Below are 20,870 nucleotides of genomic sequence, written 5' to 3'. Positions count from 1 at the left end.
CACAATTTAAACGTCAAGCCATCGATCACAGATTAACCCAACATATCATCTGAAGTCTGAGCACAGATAATACAAATGGCACGTCTGGTATAGGACGACAACCTGAATGATAATGTGTTCATCAATGTATACAATTTTTTCAGAAAAGTAAAAAGTGCGATGTTTACAACACTTCAAAAACTGTGACAATTTAAGTTCCAGCAGAAACTTTAGATTTAAAAGTGAAGGTAGTCTAGTAACCACATCATCAGTGCTTTAAACGTCCAAGAACCTCCAGACAGAATTATTAGCCCCCACACAGCTCTTCCAAACAAACTATTTTTATTTTGGATGCTTGCATTATTTTACTTTACAAAATCTGCCTGGGTCAAAATTATTAGGCCACCCAATGCTAATTGAGAATTGTGAATCTTTTTTGATGAATTAAAGCTTGCAGTCAAGTCTCAAACATGCCTCCTGAGTAATCTCAGCTCATTCTTCTTTAGCCAATCTGTCAAGCTCCTCTAGATTTGATGGTTTTCTAGCGTGGATTTTGCTCTTCTGTTCACCTCACAGATTTTCAATAGAATTCAAATGAGGGCAGTCAATAACTTTCACTTTGGTCTTCTTCAGCAGCATGTTTTGGGTCGTTATTGTGTTGGAAAACAAAGCACTGACCAGACTGAGTTTTGTTGCTTACAGCTTGATATTTTCTTCAAAATCTTCACATATTCTTCTTTCTCCACATCCACAGCATAATACTCCCACTCCTGTGTTTCACTGTGGGGACAGTGTTCTTTGGGTTGTAGCTGCTCCTTTTTTCTCCAAACATGAGCAGCACCTTTATGGTCAAAAAGCTGCAGCTTCATCTCATCTGTTCTTGTCCTTAGTATGCTTCAGTCTGACTTCAAGGTGTCTCTTCTGCATGAATAGTTTTCCTCTTGCTAACCTCACAATCCATTCCTGTACAGTCCTAGTCTCGTTCTGTGGCGCACTCTTTGTTTTTATACTGTGTGTAAATTGGAAGATAACCCTCAGCTTTAACCAGATTTTACAAGTTTCAAGTATCACAAAGTTAAAGTGCATCATTGCACAGCAGTGGTTTGTGCTTTGGCTCAATTAAAGTTTTTCCTTCTGCTGAAAAATCTTATGTGGATACACAATTGATGCTTTCTAAAGGAAACTGTGTTTAGAAATGCTATGTTGAAAAGCCCTTGTTGTGTTTAAAAGTACTTTTTCCTTAGTGGTCTGATATTACAAACCTATGTTTTCAAAACATTGTGAGGTGTGAATGCAACTCACAGTAAGACCAGGTTAGCTCTTTGCTTATATTGTGTTTAAAGATGTGGCTTTTGCACACGCGTACTGTTTACATTCATATTCAACACTTCTGTATTTACATAATTTAATCATTAAGAAATCCTTTTGTATGACTGACAAAGGGACACAAGAAAAATATTTTACAGTTTTTTTTAATTTTTGTTGGAATGAGAGCTTCTGTTATGTACAATAGTGGACAGAAACAAATGTTACAGAAATTATAAATATACTCTTGCTCCATCTGGTGATATTCAGTACTGACCATATTATGTCACACTGATAATTATTCAATGTTCAAGTCAGCCCTCTGTTCCCTTTATAAATCAGTATAAGGTGAGCAGTACAAACAATATGTAACCAGAACGCAATTTAAAGACAAAATATGCAGATTGGCTGCCCCCTGATGGCTACTGTTAATGAGCTGGTTGGACAAAAACGGGAAGCAGAGATTGGATGGCTGCCTTTGCTGACACACCAACATGTGGACAATCTACTGTTTACTCTCGCAGAGATAAGGGGAGGAAGGTGAAGTAAGGGTGAGGAAAAAGAGACACATCATAACTAATCATCTTAGAACCTCAGCCAGTACATGGCACTGCGCATTCTGTTGTAGTCTGGTAACTGCTCAATGGGGCCTGGTGGAGAGAAGGAGGGACAAGTTAGAGAAAATAGTTGCAGCATGAGCTGCATCCTTGCTGTGAAGAGACTAAAAGTACAGCAGAACTCACCGACAGCAGCCACAGCAGGACACTTATCGTAAATATATTTGTAGCAGATGTCACGCACCATCTTGGGGGTCACAGCCTGAAAGGAAAGATTTAGAGTTAAAACACTCATCCGGGAGAGACTACAGGACTAACCAAATCTGAGAAGGTACTGTATGATGCTGTGAAGACACAGAACATTGTGATCTTTTTTTCCTTTAGTGTAAACTTACATCAATCCGAGCATCCCACTCTGCTATAGGAATACGCCGGCCGTAGTTCAAAATGTGTCTGCCAATGTCGTCACAGATTGGTGTTGTTCCTAGAAGGTAAACAGGAGTGTAAACTTATAATTCATGAGAGTGGTGTGTCCGAGTTCATAAAAAGAGAACGTTTTCATTCTTTTTTTCTGTGATTAAAACATACTGTACTGTGTGAGACTTTCAGGGATGCAGTGTACACAGTACCATCAGGTAGTGTCATTGCTCTCAAATTCATTCTGCTGCTTAATAGTGAACATGTTCAGCTCAAAAACGTTTTAGGACTTTACTTTTTTGAAAGGAACTTATGAAAAAGATCTAAAAATTCCAGGTTTTCAACGGTGTAAAAAAACTATATGCACGTGTATAATCCATTACAGATATTACGTACCATTGAGCTGTCCAACCAGGCTAGCCTTCAGAGCATTCCTGCCTCTGGCGACATCACTCTCTGTCACTGTGGTGCACAGATTCATCCTGCAGGGAGCAAAATATGAAAGAATTAAACCTTTAGCAACAAATCACAGTCTCTGATGTCCCCTTTGCATCTCTCTGTCCGTGAACCATTACTGACCAGGCATTCTGGGACCAGTGCATCATGTCGTCGATGTTGTTCTTATCGGCCACAAAGTAAATGCCCAGCAGGCCAGTGTCGCTGTAAGAGGAGTGGAAGGCCTGGAAGCTGTGACAGAGGTTATCCTCCACCGCCAGGCGAGCCAGGCGGCTGCTCAGGTGCTGAAAAAGAGAAGAAAAAGGAATATGTTATTATATTTCTTCATAACTAAAGAAGAAACCAAGAATCAAGTTTTTCCAGTTGAACTGATTCGTGTATTCAATAGCTGACACTCACAACATACTTACAGTATTACTAAAAAAAAGTACTCTTTTTTTTTTGTTTACATTTTAATCACTTTCTTGTCAGACATAACAAAGACTTGTTCATCTCAGCAAGATCCTCCTTTCTGAGTTTAAATCTCAAATCTGATATATTATACACTGTGGCAGCAACACTTTTTTACCTGAGAACAAATAAAGCTTAAAAGATAAAGAAACAACATGATGATGTCATTTTTGTGGACATTTCAATACTACAGTTACACTTTCATTGTTGCCATCTTTTCTACACTGTGTACATTTTAAAAAATAAATAACATTTCCAACCTTTCCACCACCGTAGGTAAGGTCATAGCTGCCGATGATGGCGTTGGCCACCATAAGAGGCACAATGTCTGGACTAGCAGCACTAGCACCCTCCACGGCGATGGCAATGTGTGCCAAGGGAAAAGCATCGTCACGCATACGGACCTGAGGAGAGGAAGAAGACCATTTACCATAATTGTGAATGTCCCCACGTCTCATTCTAAACAAGAACCAGGTTTTTGAAATCTTTATAAACACAAATACTGAAGAAAAAAGTTCAACATGCAGTTTTTATTTGTTTTTTTAATTAACACATCTCACCTCACTGCCAGTAAACCGGCAGGGTGACAACACAGGGACAGCATCTCCCTCGTACTCAAAAGACACTCCACTGAAGTGAGACTTGGCCAAACCAACCAGCTCGTCGTGGCTCACACCTGTAGAGGAAACACACCAGATAAGCATCAAGGCTTTCAAGGAAATGTAGAGCACCATAATGCACCATAATGTGTCCTAACAGCCTAAGAGGAAGAACACCTACCTCCAGCAGCAGCGAGCACCATGCGAGGAGCTTTATAGTGGCTGTTGATGTAATCCACTAAATCCTGGCGAGTCAGATTCCTGTGAGCATTGTATAAAAGATTAGTCATTTTTTTACATAAAGGTGCAAATTGTGTGATTTTTTTGCTGTGTTAGTTAAAGAATTATTACAACTATCATTAGAGCTGTGCCATATCATATTGTCTGCAATAATACCAGTATAAATTTATATGCAGTATAAAAATTATTGCGATAGCAAACAGATAGGTGACAATTTAGTAGCTCCAAAAAAAAAAAAAAAAAAAAGTACAACATAAGCATATTTCCCTCATTGCTGGGTTTCAAAAATGGCAATTTTGATTTTCGTGAAGGTTTCAGGAATCATCGAGTGACACCACTGACTAGAAAGTCGGTGCCAAACAGTCTGATGATGTCATATTTTCAGCTCGCCTAAGATCACTTGGAACATCAGCCAAGTAGGTAGTAAAAATAGTACCTGTTATCAGGTAGTACCACCTAAATGGAAAACCCTAAAAACTGAGTCAAGCTATACTGGGCCAACCCGAATAGCCCGAGTGGTCTTTCCCCTAACAGCTGTTCTAAGACATAATAATAATAATAATAATAATAATAATAATAATAATAATCTAGAGATATTCATGAGCAGGCAGCTCCTCCCACCTGGCACTGCTGGAGGGGCCCAGCACACTGTGTCCCAGAGCAGTCCCCTGGAAGGCTGTGGCATGCAGCAGGTCCAGGCAAACTTCCTGCAGGTTGCTCTCAACTTCCTCCAACTCATGCAGGACCACGCTCCGCTGCTGCTCGATTTCAGCCTCGTTAAGGGAGCAGCTCTGCACGACTTCTGACAGCAGCTCAACAGCTGGAAAACACAGGTGTTGTTCACAACTAAGAGGAGAAATGCACATACTTTGTGCTAAGAAACAATGAAAGTTGGAATTTCTTCCCTTCATAGTAGAGAACCAAGTATAAGTGACTGATTTATTTTTATATTCTCATTCAATATTGTATCTCACTGTGATGTCTTGGCCATCACTGTATTATTAAAACTAGAGAACAATCTGTGTATTTTTTTTTGCCTCTCACCTTTAGGCAGGTCTTTGGTCAGGGTCTTCATATAGTATGCAGTGTGCTCCCGGGAGGTGTAGGCGCTCAAGTGAGCACCCATAGACTCTACCTGCTGCTCAAGGGCTGTTTGTGGGTGCTTCTTGGTTCCCTGCAAAGAAGACAAAACACATTTATTGAAGGGGGGATGTAATTGCAACCTCTGTCATGTTGGATATATAAATTCTACTTTAACAAATAGCCCTGTAGGATAGCAAAGGTCATGAAGTTTACCTTGAAAGCCATGTGCTCCAGGAAAAAGCCTGCTCCATTATTCTTCTCACTCTCGTAGCGACTGCCTGCACTGATCCACAGTCCAACCTGTGACAAAGAAGAGATGGCATGTACTGAATAAATATGCTGAGGTTTACATGAGTAAAAGTGTCTATTGTGTGCTTAAACAAATCCAACATGATTTATGACGTGTTCTTACAGTGCATGTAGCATGTCCAGTCTCCTCAGACGCAACCCTCAAACCATTGTCCAGTGTAGTAAGACGGGTTTCAGGGGCTCCTAACAGACTCTGGGCATAGCTTACTGAGGCCTGTCCACGCCTCAAGGACAGCAGGATGGGCTGGAGAAGTTACAGATGCAAAACATTAAAACAATAAATTTTAAAATAGGACTCTGGAGAACCACTTTTATATTTTATTATAACACCCCAATATAAGAACACTTATCCTACAGGTGAACCATCCCAATGATCTATCTGCAAGTTTAAAAGGACTCTCCTGCTAGCAGTGGCTTTTAATTAAAATGATCCATTTTGTTCTGTATTTACAACTGATTACCTGGGAGGAAAGCATATTTTTTCTGACTTTGTATGCGCTAATAGGTAATAAATAAAATTTAAAAAATTCATCAGCACAATCTTTATCACCTGCAGAATAAGTGATCAAAAAGCGAAAGGCTAACCCCAAATCCCTCTAGAGCAGTGTCTTTTTAAGACGGTACAGCTGTAATGACATGTCAGGGGCTGTCACTAGTAAACAGAACTCTACTGTTATTACAAAATCTCGTAAAATCTTGGATTTATGCCACAAGTATAATCCAAACTGGGTGTTATTACAACGTTTTCATGTTATTTTCGAGTTGACGTAGTAGTTCTTATCCAGCTCTTCAGCCGCATCAACAACAGTCATCATGTGTCTTTCCAAAGTCGTTACACTATCGGTGCTAGCCTCACTTGTCTTTGAGGGCAAGTGAGGACAAATAGCAAATGTTACCTCGTCAATGACCAGATTTAAGTAAAACGACAATAAGACTGCTTGAAAGATCTTTAATGAAGTGGACAAAGCGCTTTAGGTAGCTGTTATAAGATGTATTGATTCATAAGCCGATTGACCTTGCATTCAGTGATAGCTAACTAATGCTAACCGGTTACAGACTCTCCATAGCTGTACAGCGGATAGCACAGCTAGCTAGCTTCCTGGCTAGCACGTACCAGAACACGTTTAGTGTTGCGGAACATTCCGCCAATATATTCCACATTTTTTAACAAAGTATTCTGTCCGACCTTTAAAGAGATACTTACTCTGTGGGTTTTGGCAAGGGCTCGACCCACAGTGCTCCCCACTCGGCATACGGACGCAGCCATTTCTTCGTACGGTTACAGAAGGCAGTCTTGGCTGTTCGGTTGGTGCTAGATTGGATCTGTCGAAGGGACGACGCCGTGATTGGTTCTTACAGTGTGATGCAGGCGCCAGCACCTCTGCTGTTATTGGTTTAGACTTCGTTAGCCGAAGGAAAGCAGCCAATCACAACACAATAGAGTTCCCGCTGATCCAATCTAGTACAACCTAGGCGCGCTCATGCGTCTTCTTCGCGTGGACTTCCCTTACAGTACCGTTGAGCTGTGCATGATCGCCACCACCTGTTCACTATCGTTACTGACAGCTTCTCCATTCTGTTTATCTTCTGTTTGAGGAATTCATTAGCGAGTCATAATGTCAGCGATATTAAATAATACTAAGCCTTATTAGCTTTTTGCATTTTACTCCATCTCTGTTAGATCTCTGTTAGAAAGAGATTTCCGGTGAGAGTGTAGTGATCTCCGTTTTTCACAAAAGCGATCCCAGTTCTTTCAGTCTATCTCCTCCTGATCGCTGTTGGTATATTTTAACCCCTCATACTTCTTTTCTGACCTTTTCATGATTATTTTGGGCTTTCCATATATAAAACTGTAATTAATGCAAAATCACCACTATAACGAAATCGTTTATCTAGTTTCCACATTGGTATCTTATTAGATGTTACACATCTCTTCTGTTGTCAGACATTATTGAGTTACCATAGGGTGAGAGAAAGAAGATGAGGAGATGTCAGAAACCCACTGTTGGTGTTTTTGAGCTACATCCTTTAATGGTATCTTAGGAAGAGACTTTACTTTTTCTGCTGAGGGACTCTTGTCTTTGATGGGGAACGGTGTTTTGGCACTGCACGGCTGGAGGACTTCAGGGGAGGAAGCGAGTAGGGGCATTTAACTCTGAATCCCTCAACACGCAGGTGTTGAGAGACATACTGAGGAACTTTCGCAGCTGCCTAAAGATGAAAAATGACATCTGAAGTACTCCATCATTGTCCCCATTTAAATATACATAAAGCATAACAAAGGGAAAGCTGTTCCTGACCTTTTTATATATGAGCTGGAAGTCTCCTGTGTTTGCTGTGCGCTTAACTCTCCGATCCAGAACAACTCGTAAAGTGTCCTCCTGCACTGCAGCACAGAGATGGGCTGTCACAGGGGTTGATGGAGCCATGGTGGGACTAGAATTGATTTCTAATAACCACGGATGCAAGTCACAATCTGAAAAATGAACATGTTATAACATGTTAGTTGATAATTATTATGTTCTTATAACAGTAAAAATATTTAAATGTTATTTAAATGAAATGAATGCAGAGAGTGTAATGTGAAATACGGTGTGTCATGTATGGCGGGCCCATTGTACCTAGCATGAAATCAGCACCATAGAGCTCAAATGTGTTTTTGCGTGACTCTATCAGATCCTGTGCTGTCTGTAATGCATAGATGAGAGCTCTCTTCATTCCTGGGACTACTACAGTATCCCACTGAGCTTCCCGGTCCTTGGTGCACAGAAATGTCTTGAACTGGTCAACCGACCACATATTGTCTACTGGAATGCTTCTGTGCCACTGTAGCAAGGGCCTCAAGCGCTTCTGAATGGAGTTATTACACAAGTGCACGGAGCTTAAAAAATAAAAGACAAAACTGTTATTGGACAGAGGTAGAGTTTGTTAGGCTAGGATATAGAAGAGTGTTACAGGAGACACAAACAGGACATGCTTGTATATCAGCTGGTCATTTTGACTATGTCTACATGTCTAAGTACACTGAGTTGCTGCCATGTGATTGACTGATTGGATTTTTGCATTAATGAGAAGTCAAACAAGTGGACCTAAATAAATACAGTTAACCAAATCCCACATGAGTTGCAACCTATTCTGAACTCTTTGAAGTTTGCAACAACTTAATCCCTCATATAATTTCTTCATATATTTCTAATACACAAATTCCGAGGATTCCCACATGTCTTCCCCCTCAGCTCAATGGAAGCACTTACAGACTGTGCACTGTGGCTTGCTATTTGTTTGAAGTATGCGGAGGCAGATGTTAGAATTTGACTATACCCAGGGGAGAAAGTTAACAACTATTCAAATGATGCACAGATGGAAAATCAAATTTCCCGCCAAAAATGGCATGCAAAATAATGTTGCCCCTGTGCAGCCTTTCACTTCCTGTTTTTCTATTTTAATGTCAAACTGGTTTCATGTCTGCCCCTTTTTCTCATTTTCACCTCTTATGTTATTCATCTCACCTGTCCATTGAATCTAGCGTGTAAGGCTGTGTGGAAAAGCGTAAGTAGCACTTTTTGTAGAACCACACGGTCAGAGGATTCCAGTCGGTGACCAGAAACCACTGGCACACATCAAACTTAGTGTCATGGATAAGGAAGGGGTGCTCCAGGTACTTCTGTACCACCCATTTGTTTTCCTTGATAAGTTTTGGATCACCCTTCACCAGGTCAAGGATCTGGTCAAGACGATTAGCACATTTGATCCCTAGAAAGAAAGTAAAACAGGTCAACCATGACTTTGTCAGACAATCTGGGAAAGGCCTGATTGTGCATGGCCTCTCACCTCTGCCTCTGGACTTTGCTCCAGGTTTGATGATCCAGATGTTATGGATGCCTTCTATCTCCAGCTGGGGATTGATTATCTTCATCCTCTGCAGCATAGCCTTGCAGTGGATCACTAAATAATCACTGCTATCAATCTCTGCTCCACCACTGAGCAAGGAAGCACACAACAGAGTTGTACTTGACTGAGAAGAGCATGTTGGTCTGCTAAAGCCTCTGGATAATTCTCTAACACGCACATGGTGATGCATACTCACTGCACAACTAGATAGTAACTGTCTAAAAACTCTGCCCACTCCTGTGCAGGTGTTTGCTGTGTTTACAAGTTAGTGTCTATGTCACTGTGCTCCAGACTCTGCAGAAAGTCCTCGCAAACTTTGAGTGCCTTGTTGATCATTTGGGAAATATTCACTGGGCTAGACTGCCGTTTGCTTTGTTTCTTCTTACCTGAAGGAAAGAACGAAAAACACAGATCGCTCTCTCTTTTTTTCTTTGAACACAGTAATATACACTTATGTGAGAAAAGGTCATACCCTTAACAGCTTGTATGGTGTGACGTATTCTCTCTCCCTGAACATATTGGTCCTTCTCCACAATGTACTTCAGAAGACTGGTGCACGCAGTCCTCCTGTAGTCATCTGCACAGAGATCAGAGATGTCATGGTGTGCAGGGCAAGCCGTGTGGCATTGTGAGAAAAGGACCCAAGATGCAGGCACTGGCTGAGATGCGAGTGAGCTTTATTTACAGAAGGTGAAAGCAAACAAAAGCGAGAATGGCGAGGACGGAACTAAGACATAACATAAACATTACAAAGAGGTACAGTACAAGAGGTCAAGCTTGAAAAGACATAAAATGAGATCTAACCAATGAAGGCATGCCTCTCATCCAGTGCTGCTAGTCTGTTACAGCGGGGGAAGAAGGTGCCTGGGTCAGCCGAATCAAACCAGTGTAGCTTCCTCAGATTCAAACACAAGCCTGTCTGTAACGGGAAAGAGAAGTAATGATGGGGGGCACAGAGGTGGATCCTAAGGCTGTCTGAAATAACAACTGCAAATAAATGTACCTTGGTGGTCAAGTTGCATGCCTTTGAAAAATGATTAGTTATCTGTTCCTTATGCAGGTTTTTTGTGTTTATAGCCTTTCTGCGGTTTGTCCAGTAGAAGTAAACCATTTCATTCCACACCAGGTGAGACTACAGAAATGAGCAGAGGAAAGAGATGAGATCTGAATCTGGGATTGGCTGTAATTTTAATCAGTTTAACCAAGGTTAACAATCTATACTTCCTCAACATGAAAAGCTGGTCTTACCATGACATTGTGAAGTCTGACAGCATCTTTTTCAGCATCATTTGAGTTATCTGAAAAGAACAACCAAATGTTGATAAAATGATGGTGTGTGCAGAGATACCCACGATTAGTCTTCTGAATCAGCCACGCTTCTAGCTCACCATCATCTCTATCACTACACACAGCATAATTCGAGCCGGTTCTGTTCCTACTGCTCTGATGGCGACGCACTCGACGCTTAGAGTAGACCATACACCGCTCAACCCAGCCTCTAGCCCTTAGCCCTTCCCTGATGACAGGATACCTGCCCTGGATAGAGAACACCTTATGCATCTGAGAGGACAGAGAGCAGACAAACAAACAATGGCTTCGCAATCCTGAAAACACATGAACGATTTGAACACATTCTGGAGTGCAGGCTTACCTTGACAGCTTTGTCTACGAGAACCCTGGCTTCTCTCAGTCTATCCAGGTCAAGAGCAGGCAGGCTGACATAATTGCGGCAGACCTCAGGATGGGTAGCTGCCATGCACAACCATATAAACAATTACATTCCAGTCATTGAAAAGAATATATTGACTGCATTTATTGGCTGGACAATAATCCTAATATAAGATAACTTTTATTAGTCCCAGAGGTGGGGAATTACTATTGTTACAGCAGCAGAGTCGACCGGAAGGCTAAATAGATGCATCACAACCTAAAAACAATAACACTATGCAAAAAATATGTAACATAAAATATATATGAATAAATGTTTTAAAAAATTACAACACTAAGAGCCTATTTAGAATTCCCAGCTGACCTAATGGTTGCCTGAGGAAGTTGGAGAACCCATACAGACACAGGGAGAACATATACCTTCCATGTAGAAATCCCCCTGGGACCTTCATATTGCTCAGTTATTTAAACATGTACTTCTTTTCCTTTGCTTTGATTTTAGCCTAGGTTTTACCATATCAAGGTATTTGTTTGGGCACATTGCATTTTACTGAGCTACATGCCATTTACTTATTTAAGCTATTTTGTTTTGTAAATCTTCATTTTAACTGATGTAGCAAATTATTCTCCCAAGTTTGGGAAAATGATTCAGTAAGCTGATTTCTGAGATGCAGAGTGAATCTACTTGTTTGCAGGTTGCTTTTGGCTTCCTCTTGGTCGTCTTTCTGTATCCCAGCATTCTCCATCTCGAACAAGCCTCTGATTCCCCCTGTGTAACACAAACAGTATCCCATGCAAACCCAATGCATAAAGGACACTAAACACAAGTGTTTTTGGCACATGATAGGTACAGCATAACAAAGACTAGGGTAGTAGTACCAGAGGCTAAAGGCTTAGTATCTTAAGTGAAGACCAAGGAACAAGCTCATGAAACTTTAATGCACAGTTTTGGCATTCAAAGACTTAGCCACCTGTCCTGAGTGTGACCTCATGATTAATTATTTTGTGATCTACAAGCCATGTCTGTGAAGACAGAGGCCAAGTTGTCCTGAGGTGTTAAAACATACTGTTCATGTTTCAGTTCAACAATGATGGCTTCCTCTGAAAGAATTTCCTCTATTAAAGTTATAATCTGTACATTTAACAATAAAATGGGGTAATAAAATTTAAATAAATGTAGGATTACTGGCACAAAACCTGGGAATCAACTGGGGAGCATCAGTTGATGTTGATGGAGCCAGAAAGAAAATACAACCCAGTGATTTCCAGTTGCATTTGCCTGCTCCTTGGAAAGTTCAGACAGAGGCAGCATTTTCTTTTATAGTTTTGTGTCTCTCACCACTCTCTGGGCATGGAGCACAGTGTCCAGCTGTGGTCTGGTGTCCCTCCTGGTTCATGTGGATAGACCGATGAGACTCCATACTGACATTAGCTCTCATTCCTCAGGAGGATCATTGTGCTCTGCTTCATAGTTACACACAAAACGTGGACACGGTTTAATGCAAGGGTGGGCAATTAATTTGATACGCCTGATACACCTGTCAGGTTTGTGTCTAATGCCCCTGCAGGGTGTGATATGTCCTTTAGTTACCTTATATATATATATATATATATATATATATATATATATATATATATATATATATATATATATATATATATATATATATATATATCTTATTATATCTTGTTTGCCAGGAATCCGACACGGTAATAAATCCAGTGAACTTTAGCATCTCAGAAACACAAGCCACACCGTCTTGTCATTGCATCGTAGCTAACCACCGTAAACTCACAAGCTGCTCCAATAAAACATGTCACCATCGCGTTTCTCCTCTCACCTGCTGAGACCCACAGGTGTCAGGAGCGCATGCTGAGCCTGAACCGTTACCTGTTTACTGTTGCCTTGGCAACTCGTGGAAAGCCGCTAACATTTCCGTCTTTATCTATTTGCGATGTGAGCAATATTTATTTATTTGCTGTTTACTTATTTATTTGGGCGTTAACATTAGCTACTCCGCTTGGTTAGCGTGTTGATGGAAATCGCTTAACATTTTACTTTTATGCCAAATATTATTTTATGGAATGCAATATATGTTTAATTCTTCATTTTCATTCTTTGTTATTATTAATTTTTACATTTTACCCGTTGCACTGGCATAAATAATTTCAGTGGTCTTAATTGCACAGTTGTATTGGTACTTTTTTGGTGGCACAAAGAAGAGCTAGGTACTTATTTATAATTTAACATTTAACTATAATATAATATAATATAATATAATATAATATAATATAATATAATATAATATAATATAATATAATAATTTTTTTTTTTTTTATTCGTATAAAATATTCTCCGTACGGCCGCCATCTTGGCTCTGGCTAGATGGAAGCAGGGCCGGTGTACGTCACGGTGTGTACATCCGCGCCCCCTTCACGGCTCTTGCCCAGGCAAATCCCCGCCCTATATTCAAAAATACACCGAACTCTAACCCTCACCTCGGACACAAACTCAGAGGTTAAAAGTGGCTCAGATACAGTAAGTACAGATTTTTGATGCACGTCAAATATACCACAACATTGGAAAAGTGGTGGGGCAAGTAGTCCTAAATAGTGTCAGCGGCTCGATAAAAAGTCAGGCTAACATGCTAACACGATATCTTTAATGTCGTTCTCAGGTGTTGGAAAAGTTCTGCTTCGTCTCATTTAAAATGTGTGGAAGAACAGCATGCACTCTTGCTCCTGACGAGCTGAAACGAGCCTGCTCTTACAGAAACCGAAGGGGGCAGAGGAGACAGCCCCGCTGGAGGGATGGAGACGCTGACAACTATCGACCCTCCTACAATAAGAACCCGCAGTCCATGAGTCCCGTCCTGCTGTCACAGAGGCATTTTGACAAGGTAATTATAACGTATACAGAAGCTAACATGTCAACAGTTTGTTATAGCTTAGCTTATATTGGGGAAGCGCCCGAGGAAGGTGGAACATTTGACATTTTTAAGTGAAGTGGGGCTTTTGGTAGAGGACCCCAGGTGAAGTCAGTCACTGTCTAACCTCGTAATAAAACCTTATATATTTTATTACAGTTATAGAACTTAAAAACGTGATGTTAACATTTGCTAACGTATTTCTTGTGTCTGTTGACCGACTATGTATTAAATATTACAGGCTTCAAAAACATATTCTGTCCTTCTGGGTTTTTTGCATTGAATATTGTGTCCGTCTTTTGTCTTCAGGATGCTCCTGTGGATAAGTGTGTGTTGGCCTCAATGCGGTGGGGTCTGGTACCCTCATGGTTTAAGGAGAGTGACCCCAGCAAGATGCAATACAGTACCAGCAATTGCCGCAGTGAGAATATATTGCAGAAGAAGTCCTACAAGGTGCTTTACCTAGTAGCAAGCGATGTTACATTTCCTGTGCATCACGTGTTGCTTTACTTGTCGGTTTTTGTTACATAGGAGTGTCTTAACCATTTTACCATCTCCCTATAGGACCCTATGTTGAAAGGACAGCGCTGTGTCATCCTAGCTGATGGTTTCTATGAGTGGCAAAAGGTTGAAAAAGGCAAGCAGCCTTTCTTCATCTACTTCCCTCAGACTCAGCCAGGACCCAGCCAGGAGGAAAGAAAGAACTCAGACTCTGAGTCAGTGCGCCCTCCAGCCAAAGCCTCCTCTGGTTTGATGAAGGTTTGCTTTGGGTTTTCTGTTGCAATATAAGCTCCACAAACATTTTTTTCATCTACTTCAAAAGTAGAGAGAATGCAGCTTAGGCGGATATTAAGTTTCCTGTGTGGGAGATGAGCCAAGACAAAAATGTGCATGTGTCCACCAGGTGTTTCTGTTGCATTGTTGAAATCCCCATTATACTCTGTATTTAACAGGGAGGAGAAGCTGCAGGTGAGTGGACAGGATGGAGGTTGCTAACTATGGCAGGAGTGTTTGACTGCTGGACACCACCAGGAGGTGGAGAACCCCTTTACTCATATAGTGTAATAACTGTGAATGCTTCCCCAAATCTGCAAAGCATCCATGATAGGTAAGAATCCCAGACCAGGAAACATGCTCTTAATTCGTGCTATGTAAACTCATAAATCATTGTGACTGCTTTTTAGGATGCCAGCGATCCTTGATGGGGAGGAAGAGGTTAGGCAATGGCTGGATTTTGGGGAGGTGAAGTCTCTAGAAGCTCTCAAACTGCTCCAGTCAAAAAATATTTTGACTTTTCACCCCGTCTCTTCGTTTGTCAACAACACACGCAACAACTCTCCAGAATGCCTCCAACCAGTGGATCTCAACAGCAAAAAGGTATCAGATATAATGATGTGGTTGGGAACTTTAGCCATTTTGTACTAACAAGAGCGGTTACAGTTGAGAAATTTAACTCTTTCACTCGTAGGAGCCCAAGTCCACAGCAAGCAGTAAGATGATGGCAAGCTGGCTGTCGAGCAGTTCACCTTCAAAGAGGAAGGAGTTCCACAAGAGTGAAAGTAAAGAAGAGCGAGAAAGCAAGCCACAGAATCAGCGCAAGTCTGCAGGAGGACTTCAGCAGTGGCTTCAGGGAACCAACAAGAAACCAAGAACAAAGTAAATACATGAACTGAAAACTCGACAGTGTTTGAAAGACCATTCAGGCCTTACTTATGGTACTCTGCTGCTGTATAATTGTATAAGAATAAGTTTTAACTTTTAAGAAATTTTTTTAACTTGTACTTATGAATACTTTAAATGTAATTCATTGTTCTACAACAATTTTAGAGTTCATCAATAAATGTCAGACACAATAATGCTTTATTCAAGGTTTTTTTATTACCCTTATTACTTGAAACAATGTAAATGCTAAGCATTATCATATTAATAATATAATAATGATGAATGCCAACACTCTTCCCCCCCACATTTGTCCTTCAGAGTTACAGTATGTATGTCATCTTGTTTCAAAGTTTTAAAATAATACGAACAGACAGTTAAAGATCTGATCAGTTAAAAGAAATGTCAAGCACTTGAATCGTATGCCAACACGAGCATCTGGCAGAGTCAGATATGGAGATTTACAACACAACTTTATGTTTTCCCCACACAATGATTGAGAGGTCTGCAAATATACAAAGTTGCAACAGTTGACAATAAAAAGAAATGTACTAGCTAATAGTACTGGGTTATGAATGACCATTTGTACTCGAGAAAAATCTCTCCTCTAGGACTATCTGGTAGACTGACATGCTGTCTTGATTTGGTTCATGTCAAATGTTCTATCTGGAATTTTACAACCTTCATTTCCCCAACAGAGGAACAGCACGTAGACACAGGAACTGAGTCTGTATTCACACAATGTTCTCAACCTGAGCTACAATTGTGTTTATTGTGGCTCCAAAATGAGATGTTTCAGCAAGTTTTCAGTTACCGAAGATGAAAGCAAAAAAAAGAGAAAAGAATCTGTACACACTTGTCATCGATCTGCATTTCCAATTCTATACCAATTACTAAGAATCAGCAGGCAGTATGATGATATCATCTACACTTTTACACAGTATCCCTGTTTAAGTGTCAGAATTATGTTTTTTTAAAGATTTTTATGAGGTCAAGTGAAACCACATTAACAAGTGTTTCAGAGTGAAACTAACATAAGCCACAACACAAATGAGTAAGAAGGGGGAGCAGTGTTTCTACTATTCATGCAGCAGCAGTGGGCTGTGAAAGTAAGAAAACCACTAAAAAAAAAGTTTAACTTAAATTAGAAATAGAAATACAAATAACTAAAGAAGTAATGCTTTGATTTCCCACTTGGACATATTCAAATAAAAACTGTTACAACCAAAACTGGGACTGAAAGCATTGATAAACATAGAACTCCAAGTGAGATCAGCCCATACCACCACTGCCATGAAAAAGTATGAGAAAACACTGGGAAGTCATAGGCTTAATACAAATAAATGTTGTATTGTTCCCTCGAGGTGTTCTTTGGGCTAGGAAATTTAGATTTTTATAGAAAATGTGTACTTTGTATACATAAGGAGGTGAGTGCAGCATGTTTGTGTATACTAGTATTCTCAATAGGTGGGATGCTGCTTGTATGTTGGGCAATAGGGAATAACATAGTGAGCCATGGGAAAGAGGATATATAGACAAGGCAAGACAGGGTAGTTAGGGCATGACAACCCTCTGAAGATCTTCAGAGTCCTCAGCAGCTGCAGGTCTCTGCTGACGGCTTGGCTCGCTCATTTCTGTCCAGTTTAATTGGCTCAGGGAACTCGTTGTACAACTCCACCTCGGTCTCCTGAAATCAAACAAGGTAACAGAGTCTTTGTGCAGTTCTACAGCTCAGTCTCCATGAAGTTGTTTGTCTAAAACTGCCCAACAGCTTTCCTGCTGACATCACCTTACCTGTTTAAGAGCATTGCGTGCAATAGTTTGGAAGGCCTGCTCCACATTGATTGCTTCCTTGGCGCTGGTTTCAAAATATGGGATGTTGTTCTTGCTCTGGCACCAAGCTTGTGCTCGCTTGGTTGTTACCTGAAACACAAAGAAGATGGTGAGGTTAAAAATATCTGGCAAAACACAAGTTATTCTTGTTTCATTAAGCCATTCGTATGACAAATTACCAACACCTGTTTTGATAAAAGATGATGCATCACTTACATGATGTAACACATCTGGCACATTTAAATTTGAACACACCTGTCTGTTTTCCAAGTCGATCTTGTTGCCCAGCACCACAAAGGGGAAGTTTTCAGGGTCTCGTGGGCTGGCCTGAATCAAGAACTCGTCCCTCCAGCTGTCTAGGGTCTTGAAGGTGTTGGGTGCAGTGACGTCAAACACCAGGACGCAGCAGTCTGCTCCACGGTAGAATGCCACACCTAAAGACTGGAACCTCTCCTGACCTGCTGTGTCCCAAATCTAAGAGACAAGAATCTTTATGCTTACAGGCCCCAAATAAACAGAAATTAAACAAAAAAAACAACAACCCAACAACACTGGTTTGTATAGTTGAAATTAACCACATCTAACTTTTACCCCTAATTTGAGTTTTTCACTTTTTTTGTAGTTTTTAAGAAATAAAAATGAGAAAAAAAGTATAACTAGTTTAATTGCCTTTCTAGGTCAGACGGTCACCTACATTGTCCAGTTTCAAAACTCATCTAAAAACGCATTTATACTTCCTGGCTTTTGACCCAGCATGAGCCATTGATCCTAGTTGTTTTAACTGATTTATAGTTGCCTATTTTTACTGATTTTTTATTGTTTTCAATGTACTTATTCATTTTTGTGTATAGCGTTTTGTGTCCGCTGCGGCTGTTTATAAAGTGCTTTATAAACAAAGTTGTCATGGTACATAAGACTTAACAATTCATTCAGTTTTTCAGTATTCTTGTGAGCATATTTTGGCAGTACCTGCATTGTGACAAGTCTGTCATCCACCATTACTTCTTTTGTCAGGAAATCAGCACCTATTGTGGCTTTGTACTGGTTGCTGAACTTCTTATTCACATATTGATTCATCAACGAGGTCTTCCCAACTCTAGAACAAAAATTGCAGAACAATATTTAACACACATGAAGGGAAGAAACAAACGAAACAAAATCACCACAATGAACTCATTTGTAAAGCTTATAAATCCTACTTATTCCTACTGGTGTCTAATTTGAAGTGAGCCATTATTCAGACCCCTTTAGTATTGAAGCAGCTGCTCAGCATCACTTACCCCGAGTCTCCAAGGATGATGACTTTGAGTAATACTTTCTTCCTCGACGTCATTGTGCCACAGCTGCGAAGACAACAAACTTAATTAGAAGAGAAGAGAAATAAGCACTAGAAAAGCTCAAATGAGACAAACGAGACTAAGACTAAGTGCACCAACTGCTCCTGTACTTGTCTTTTCTTCACTTTGGAAACAAAGAAAACGGCTACACTGTACCACGAGGCTCAAAATATAACAATGCAATGTTGAGGCCGTTGATCTGAGCTGACATTTGGTTCTTTTTGTTATGCTGTGAAGTATTCATTTTGTTCTATTTATATAGCATATACACCATTCAATGGAATAAACCACATTGTTTCATTTTGAAGTAGCCATTCTTGGAGGTTTATAAAAACAAGCGTCAAAAGAAATGGAAGCATGCCCAGTTACTCCAAATCCTAAAGGGTATGAATACATTTTGATGATGTCTTCTCGGAAATCTGCATTTATCCAAATACAAGGCAGGTATTGCACACCGTTTAGCTTCACAATTTAGTTCATAAGTCTTAATAAATAGTTCCTGTTTGTTAAATTTGAGGAAATGGGACAATGTATTATAGTTGTCAGCCATTTTCTATTCTCTCCCCCCACCCCCTCAAATGTAGTACATCCTGCTCTCATTGTTTAATCTCTGTTAAGGGGTGACACAAAATCCAAGAGCTGCAATAAACATCCCAGACCCTGCTGATCACAAGTCTAGTTCGTTTGTTTGTATGTGTATAACTAAAATCCAGATGTCAAATATCCTCATCCTTTGTGCCTGCTCAAGACATCACTGAGCATTTCCGACTTGGACCGAGTGTGCTACGTACTAATAACGACCTTTCACTGCTGTAGTGACCAAGTCCAAACTCAATTACAGAAAGGCTTTATCAGTCCAATCGGGATTTTTTTTTTTTTTAATCTTGGAGACAACATTACTGAAAGAAGGTACAGATCCTAATCACAGATTATGCTGTGTTTCACAGATCACCCCATTATGAGAAGTAGTAGCCACGGCTCGAGGCAAAACTAGCATAGCGCTATGCGGCTCTCATAATCTGTGCCCCATGACACTGTGTCAGCGACTGATCACATGGTTAAAACACAGGACCAACGGAACCATGACTTGGCAAGCATGTTGAGCATAATAAGTACTTTAGCTGGCCTCGGTGCACCAAGGGGTGGGATCCATCGATAAGGACTCAACTGTAAATCCGGCTAACTGTAGTTATTTTCACTTTATACATTGTAAAACAATGCTGCACTTGCATTGAAGCAAACGGTCGTGAAGACTTTGAACGTATTTGCAAGGGGCTAGCTAGTCAGAAAAAAATTTCACATTTAAAACACCAAATGCTACATAGTTAATTGAGTAAATGCAACAAAAGGGTGAAGCTTGAACACACTGTCACTAATAAATACAACAAAATAATGGGGGTTGGGGCGTTTTACCTTTTCTTTTTTGGACAGTGTCGACTAGCTACCACATCTGTGACACTTCTGATTTTTTGCTAACGTTTCGTTAGCTACGCAAGCCTGATTGACCAATTTAAAACTTAGATAACGACATCTATACTCTTATCATATGCTATCACTAAAATAAACAATCAAAGTCACCACAAACCAACCTGGGCAGTGGTCCTTCAACAAACAGATGTCAAAAGTGGACTTTTCCTTTGCTTCGTCTGGAAGGCTAACGCACAGGCTAGCGAGCAAGCTAACGGCTCCTCCAAATGTCTGGCGTAACAAAACAACACGTACACAGCGTCGACAGCTAATTTATTTCTGACAGCGAGCCTCTCAAATGACCCTTTTTATCGAAATCAATACTGCCAGTGCCGAAGTTTAACTCCCTTCGTCTAACGATTTGGTAAAATGCTCTCTTGTCCAGTTCCCGTTGACGCTCGCTTTTCCTGTCGAGCTAACGTGCTAGCTTTTAGCGGAGCTATGTTCACTTCCTCCAAAACAAGAACCGTCATGAGCGCTGACGTCACGCGCTACCGTGACACACAGTTGCTAATGTTTGCCCATACTGTATATATAACATTATGGAAGGACTTCGACCTTTATATATGGAGTAAAATAAATAATCTTGACTACCCTTCAATGATGAAAGTAAGGTAACTTATTCTTATTACGAAATTCCACTATTTTATTTCGTTACGGAGTTTCTATAACTACGAAGCTAAAATTACCCAT

The 20,870-nt window shown here is 40.4% G+C and overlaps 4 protein-coding genes across 6 annotated transcripts; 1 reads left to right on the top strand and 3 right to left on the bottom strand.

The window, feature by feature from the left end:
• Positions 1–1,435: 1,435 nt before the first annotated feature.
• uqcrc1 (ubiquinol-cytochrome c reductase core protein 1) lies at positions 1,436–6,780 on the bottom strand. The gene is made up of 13 exons (XM_085159461.1): positions 6,600–6,780; positions 5,499–5,639; positions 5,300–5,386; positions 5,048–5,177; positions 4,625–4,823; positions 3,945–4,024; positions 3,725–3,840; positions 3,425–3,568; positions 2,838–2,998; positions 2,655–2,740; positions 2,237–2,325; positions 2,028–2,103; positions 1,436–1,934 (listed from the first exon to the last, which is right to left on the bottom strand). The coding sequence occupies exons 1-13, from the start codon at positions 6,660–6,662 to the stop codon at positions 1,870–1,872; spliced, it is 1,437 nt and encodes a 478-aa protein (XP_085015587.1). The 5' UTR covers positions 6,663–6,780; the 3' UTR covers positions 1,436–1,869.
• Positions 6,781–7,404: 624 nt separating this feature from the next.
• Positions 7,405–12,879, bottom strand: LOC146519006 (tubulin monoglycylase TTLL3-like). The gene is given in 15 exon segments (XM_085159459.1): positions 7,405–7,606; positions 7,696–7,871; positions 8,017–8,276; positions 8,905–9,148; positions 9,227–9,375; positions 9,483–9,672; positions 9,759–9,863; positions 10,091–10,205; positions 10,290–10,418; positions 10,535–10,584; positions 10,675–10,846; positions 10,938–11,035; positions 11,640–11,723; positions 12,294–12,418; positions 12,796–12,879. Coding segments are annotated over 14 exon segments (2,031 nt in total). The 5' UTR covers positions 12,394–12,418; positions 12,796–12,879; the 3' UTR covers positions 7,405–7,447.
• On the top strand, positions 12,869–16,385 carry hmces (5-hydroxymethylcytosine binding, ES cell specific). 2 transcript variants are annotated; one of them, XM_085159464.1, is made up of 8 exons: positions 12,869–12,911; positions 13,341–13,493; positions 13,633–13,854; positions 14,191–14,334; positions 14,446–14,640; positions 14,835–14,989; positions 15,066–15,258; positions 15,350–16,385. In XM_085159464.1, exons 2-8 carry the CDS (start codon positions 13,341–13,343, stop codon positions 15,539–15,541), a joined length of 1,254 nt encoding a protein of 417 aa, XP_085015590.1. In that variant the 5' UTR covers positions 12,869–12,911; the 3' UTR covers positions 15,542–16,385. The 2 variants fall into 2 exon arrangements, with proteins under 2 accessions (XP_085015590.1, XP_085015591.1); XM_085159465.1 differs by lacking the exon at positions 12,869–12,911 and adding an exon at positions 13,025–13,183.
• Positions 15,741–20,646, bottom strand: rab7a (RAB7a, member RAS oncogene family). Of its 2 annotated transcripts, none has more exons than XM_085159470.1 (6): positions 20,300–20,646; positions 18,654–18,732; positions 18,343–18,469; positions 17,629–17,847; positions 17,335–17,463; positions 15,741–17,227 (listed from the first exon to the last, which is right to left on the bottom strand). In XM_085159470.1, the coding sequence occupies exons 2-6, from the start codon at positions 18,704–18,706 to the stop codon at positions 17,132–17,134; spliced, it is 624 nt and encodes a 207-aa protein (XP_085015596.1). In that variant the 5' UTR covers positions 18,707–18,732; positions 20,300–20,646; the 3' UTR covers positions 15,741–17,131. The 2 variants fall into 2 exon arrangements, with proteins under 2 accessions (XP_085015596.1, XP_085015597.1); XM_085159471.1 differs by having other exon boundaries at positions 18,654–18,716.
• Between the last annotated feature and the right edge of the window lie 224 nt (positions 20,647–20,870).

This window comes from Neolamprologus multifasciatus, chromosome 5 (genome assembly GCF_963576455.1).
Source record: "Neolamprologus multifasciatus chromosome 5, fNeoMul1.2, whole genome shotgun sequence".
NCBI classification, from domain to species: Eukaryota; Metazoa; Chordata; class Actinopteri; order Cichliformes; family Cichlidae; genus Neolamprologus; species Neolamprologus multifasciatus.
This window is presented reverse-complemented; position numbering and strand designations above follow the sequence as displayed.